This window comes from Haplochromis burtoni, unplaced genomic scaffold (assembly GCF_018398535.1).
Source record: "Haplochromis burtoni strain Fernald_Lab_line unplaced genomic scaffold, NCSU_Asbu1 Contig_711, whole genome shotgun sequence".
In the NCBI taxonomy this organism is placed as follows: Eukaryota; Metazoa; Chordata; class Actinopteri; order Cichliformes; family Cichlidae; genus Haplochromis; species Haplochromis burtoni.
Window position 1 is genome coordinate 160,718 of NW_024583072.1, and position 5,958 is coordinate 166,675.

A 5,958-nucleotide genomic window follows, 5' to 3' on the forward strand; every position below is an offset into this window, starting at 1 on the left:
ATAGGTTGATCATATTTAAGATTAAAGCATTAATTAATGGCAGGACTTCTTTGAGCAGTCTTGTAGGAATGGGGTCTAAAAGACACGTTGATGGTTCGGCAGAGGCATTTACTGAAGTTAGCTCATAAAGATCGATTGGAGAAAAAGAGTCTAAATAAATATCAGTGGTACTGAAAGTAGCTGTAGATAATGCTACAGCTGTGAGATGATTATGAGCATTTTTTTCTCTAGTGGTTAAAACTGTATTTGTGAAGAAATTCATCAAGTCATTAATAGTTAACATTAAAGGGATGGTTGGCTCAACGGTGCTCTGACTTTTTGTCAGCCTGGCTACAGTGCAGTAGAGAAACCTGGGGTTGTTCTTATTTTCTTCTATGTGTTTGTCTAGTCTCGTCTAACTCTTAACCCTCAAAGAGTTTCCCAGTCTTGTTCTCTAAAACCTAAAGAATTATGGATTTCATCAACTGGTCCTGTAATAGAATTGACACTCTGCTAGGCTTGGGAGAGCCCAATTGTCCTGCGGAGACGTTTGCTGCCGGATACTCGATGGTCGGTTGCGTCGTGTGTCTGGCGACACTCTCGATGGAGGACAATGAACAACATCTACCAATTTGGAACCATGATAACAGAGTTCGGGCTGATTGGAGCTGGCTTGGACCTGGTTTATCGAAGAACAGGAAGCGGCTACAGCTGTTCAAGATCCCATAAGGCTGGCCGACATGATAGACGATTGGCTGTGAGTACGCAGACTGTGTTTTGAACGCAATATGGATAAGATCTTAGAGAAGAACAACGGGAATTGAGAGAACTGGTAACCAGTGATGGACATTAGACCAACTGTAAAAATTGGATGCAGTTGTTCGCACTAAACCCAAACATTCACGATCTTCACTCATGCAGCTCCCCTGGTGCCAGCTGAAGGCCTGCCAAGGTTGAAGCTGACTGGAACAACAAATTCTTCCCATGATAACAGGATTGTTGTCAGAACTCTTTGCCCCTCCTTCAAGGCCACCTGGGTCCACTGGAGACTCTTGACTGATGCTTAACCGGGCGTGGTGACACGCACGAAACATGTACACTGATACGCCCTCACTATCACCCTCCCTACCCCGGATCCAACGCATCCTCCCGGCCGATGTGGACACCGGATCAGCTGGAGGCGTAATCGAAGATTGCAGCGGTCCCAGATCAGCTGTACACACTGGAATACTCTCCCATGTTGCTTGTCTGTGTTTTATTGTGCTATGGTGTGTTGATATCTGTGCATTCCTGTATTATCCTTTTGTTTTACACCTAGCCTGACCTGTCTCCCCAATGTGATGTTTGTATTGTATGTACGGTCGGCAAGGTCTGTCATCTCAGTTGTGGGCAACTGCAACTGACAAATAAAGGCTATCTCATCATGATCTCATCTCATCTACAGTGATGAAATTTACACCCCACTGTGTAATCATTATTGTCAATTATTATTATTATTATTATTATTATTATTATTATCATTATTATTATCATTATTATTATTATCATCAATAATTGTTATTAGGAAAACATCAGACAAGAGAGGCTTTTTGGGAAACACTGTTAAATGTTCAGTTTCTATGCCATGTGTTAAAACAAGATCTAGAGTGTGATTAAAGTGTTGGGTGGGTTCTTTCACATTTTGAAAGAAGCCAGTTGAGTCCAATAACAGATTAAATGTCAAGGCTTTCCTTTGGATGTTAAAATCACCTGCAATAACCATTTTATCCGAGAGGAGTACTAAATTGGATAAAAAGTCTGCGAAATCAGACAGAAACTCCGTGTAAGGCCCAGGAGGACAATGGTTTATAACAAATAAGACTGTTTTTTGAGTTGTCCAGCTAGGGTCTTAGACAAGGCTAAGCATCTGGCTTTCAAATCAATTAAATCTTGGTCTTTGGTTGATTAATGGTGTGGAAGTTTGCTGTGGCCTCTGCTTCAAGAATGCTGATAGTTAGTATGACTCAGTGTTGATTCATTTAAACTAAATGTCCAAAGACAACATCAAAACAAAAAGAAGGAAACAGAAAATTGCGCAAAAACAAAAACCAAAAACATAAAATCATCTTTGAAGATCTGTGAAAATCACAAAATCAATTTCAGGAACATACCTATTATGTAATAATACAAAAAATCTTGGAATAACATTCACATTTTTATAACTCCCCAAATTTTGCATTAGAAAACAATTTCAACTAATTTAAAGAGAAAATTTCTGTCATACCATTCCAGTGGTGGATGCTTAGATTTAAATTACATGTCAGCATACCAGCAAGCCAACCCTCTAAGCCAAATACTGAAGCTTCACACTTCTTTGTATGCTTTCCCCCCTATTGTATCATGTCAAAATGAGCAGATCTGCTTCCAAAGATGCTCATATCTGACACAGACACTGCCTCTTACCCCCATTTGCTCTACAAACCTTCTGTTTGGGCAGCCAGTCAGATGGAAGCTGTCCTAAAGGGACTGTTGGCCTTAACAAAAAACAAAGTACAGGAGCTAAACAAAGGATGAACTATGAACTGAGTGGCCATAATGGAGATTATTGTGAAAAGTGAATCAAAGCAGCAAAGCGAAACTACTTTAGTGGGTAAAAGAATGAAACTATCTAGTTAGACATTACCATATTTATTCCCTTTTAAGAGCCACATAGGACAAGAGAGAGTGCATAAAAAAAGACCACTGACAGCAGACACAATGTGAGTTGGGTGTCAACTAAGTATGCAAGTGAGGCATTCGGATTCCAATTTTTGCTGCTACTCATCCTTAGTAAACAAAATATGTACAATGGACAATGCACAGCTATAACGGATGGAAGAATGATCAGGCCTTACAGTGTATGCGAATGATGGGTGCTTTCAACAAAATAATACTTGCAGTCATCCAGCAAAATTCATACTGGACTTGCTTTAAAACACTTAAGTAAAATGATGATATTGTGACCAAAACTGCATAATTACAATTCCATTAAATATATGAGGGCGTGAACTGGGTTATTGTTCTTGATTGGAAATGGGAGCTTCTCTAATCCATCTGCTTGCGCTTACCTGAATCTGATCTGAAATATAGAGTCAATAACACACAGACTGGCTGAAACAAACATTACAGCAGAATGCTTTTTCTGTATTAATACACTCATTATCTGCTATTGAGTGACATAAGTGAATTTAGTGTTTCAGTTAACAGTCACATAAGATTATTTCATGTCCCAACTGAACTGGAAAACACAGCTCAAGAAATACTGAAGGTAACATAAATAGCAATATTTCGATGTCACCAATCAACTGTGCATTGTGATTTTGACTGGACATGTCAGGCGATACACTGCGATGTTACTTCAGTAGACAGTGTACACACAAACATAAAAGTTTGACTTGTGGGTTGACTTGTTTAGAAGATGATAGTGTAAAGAAATTCATAAAGAGCTTGTTCTAAAAATAAAAAAAGGAAAGCAACTGTTCAGAGCAGTCTGAATCCTGAGCTTTTGACTAAAAGGAAAATAGTAACATACATATGGTAGATAATAAAAATAGCAGAATATTCCCTTTTGACATGTGTCTTTACACAGAAAAGTAAGCGGACTACACAGACTCACCTTTGCTGAGGCCCTCCCAAGTTCATCAATAACTGTGGCTATGTGAGCTTGAAGATCTGGCCTGCAAAGAAATCGCAGAGCAGAATATTATTAGATAAGAGGCTCATTTTCACTTTTTATATTCCAGACACTCTACCTCTTTCTCACAGTACATCTAAATGCAGGATACCAGATGGCCCACAGGCATGATAAAAGTCTGTTTCCCTGCCTAAACAGGCCACTTCTGTTCATTCATGTTTATTTTTTCTAAAAAAAAGGGGGCAGTGTCCCTGACTCCTTGCTTTTTCACATAGGGCCAGGTAGATCAGCCCAAGAGGTCACAGATTTGTCATTTATGTTCTATTTGCATTATACATGGTTCTGCTTACAGTTGAGGTCAGATGTTTACATACATCCATTATAGGCATGTCATGATGTAGAATGTGACTTGTAGTCTGAAGACGTCTGACTGGTCAAAAAGAGCAGTCATTAAGACCAGTCACATCCTGGCAAGCTTAAGCCTTAGTGCACCTTGTGTGGGGCACACTGCTGAACAACTAAGCAATTTCCTGTCATCTGACGGTGATAGTTTCCCAAATACTTGTACTTAAGTGCAATTGTTTGACTTGGTGATCTCAGAATCTGCAGTTGTTTAGACATGGCTCCAACAGATCTTCCCAACTTGTGTAAATCTACAATTCTTTCTTCTTTACTGAGATCCCTGGGGTCCAATGAGTGCGGTCAATCAAATCTTTCTTATGGAGGAAAAGTGGGACTCAATCATGATCACCAATGAAAAGTCAATAAGCCTTGGCCGTGTAAACTTAAAAAGATATTGTAGCACCACATTAGAATATTTAAGTAAGTTTAAGTACATATTTGAGCCTGTATGTATATTTTTGGTATTGTGCTATGTAAGCCTGAATTGAAAACCTGAACTGAACCGAGTGTCTGACTGTAAAATACTATCAGAAGGATTCGAAAACCTTTGAAACTTGCCTTCCTGCAGATTTGCGGCCTGCAACCAAGGTCTGGTCCAAGACAGAGATCCTCTCGGAGAATAATTGGTTTATGTCAAAAGGAAACTCCATAGTAAAAACTGGCAAGGCAGCTATGATGTTATCAAACTGGCTAAAGCTAGCTAACGGTGCACTGCACGGCCACTCTCCTACTGTCTAACGAAGATAGCTTGTTAGTGCAAAGGCATCAGAGCTCACTGATAATAGCCCCAGAACAACGCTTCGAAATTGCACTCACAGAATTTGAGAGATACTACATATTGCTCTAATAGTTTCAAATACAAACACTTGCTATATACATGGTGACTGCAGCTCTATTGTGTCTGTATGACTACGGCTCAGTCACTCCCTGGCAACATGAACCGTAATATCTGTAAAAGACGTTGTTGTCAATCTGATGTACACACACTGAGCTCATTTAAGCCGAAAAAACGTCTTTGAAGATTCCCAAGAAAAGGTGAAAGAAAGGGTGAAGACAAATTGCGTGATAATCACATTACATGTAAGCTTTTTATCGTTATTAAAATTGTGGGGGAGTAGTTTCTCTCAGGTTTACGGTAAATTGGCGAGGCAGAAAGAGGTTAAAGTCATTTGATAGCCTGCTTTATTTTACAGATAGTACCTGCAAAAAATCTGTACGACTGATGAAAAATAATATACAGAATCACTTTATAATGAAAAATAATATATTTACAATTCCTATTAATTGGTTTATCAATCTAACTTTTGCGTTTGCAGCATATTATCAGTCTCAAATATGTAATGGCAACTGATTCTACAGAGGGAGACAAAACTGTAATATAACAACATATTGTAATGTAATATTTTAATGACTTTAAAAAAAACCCACATATGTATTTATTATGGATTTTCTATAATCAATCAGAATTACACACAGGTTCAGATATACACATACTCATGGTAGTGTTTGCATACCCTCGTTTTTGCTGCCTTATCTGTGGCAGCTGTGTTGCTTTCAGGCTGTATTATATGTTAACTATTAGATTAATATTATATTTTTTGTCTTCCTTTGTAAAACTAGCTCCTTTGTTGCCTGTAGGTTTATTCTTATTAATGCTTGGTCAGCTCTTGCTAAAGGTGCCCATTTCATACGAATGGGTTTATACCTACATTATGAAATCCTTACTGACTTAATAAGCTGATAACCACAGTGGTTATTTTGACTGGAATAAGTGAAATCAGATTATACCCTGGATCTGTTGAAGTTGCTTTGAAACTGACTTAGGTAAAACTCTTTGTTAGTCTGTTAAGATCTAGTTGTCAAAACCTAGACATGTATTTAAATAGTGCAACAAATAAATAATTAACCAGCCACTCTTTTACCTT

General features: G+C 38.4%; 1 protein-coding gene across 14 annotated transcripts in view; it reads right to left on the bottom strand.

Annotated features, from left to right (window-relative positions):
* Positions 1–4,987, bottom strand: part of atat1 (alpha tubulin acetyltransferase 1) — a 23,852-nt gene extending 18,865 nt beyond the window's left edge. For 10 of the 14 annotated variants that reach the window (XR_006053215.1, XR_006053214.1, XR_006053213.1 and 7 more), the window contains exons 1-2: positions 4,592–4,986; positions 3,614–3,674 (exon numbers count right to left, since the gene is read on the bottom strand). Coding sequence is in view for 10 of the 14 variants with exons in the window: in XM_005950030.3 (XP_005950092.1) it covers positions 3,614–3,674; positions 4,592–4,683 (153 nt within the window). In the remaining 4 variants the exon portion in view is untranslated. Of the gene's footprint in view, positions 1–3,613; positions 3,675–4,591 lie in introns of all 14 variants that reach the window. The other 4 variants (XM_042215384.1, XM_005950031.3, XM_005950032.3 and 1 more) reach the window with 1 other exon arrangement.
* Between the last annotated feature and the right edge of the window lie 971 nt (positions 4,988–5,958).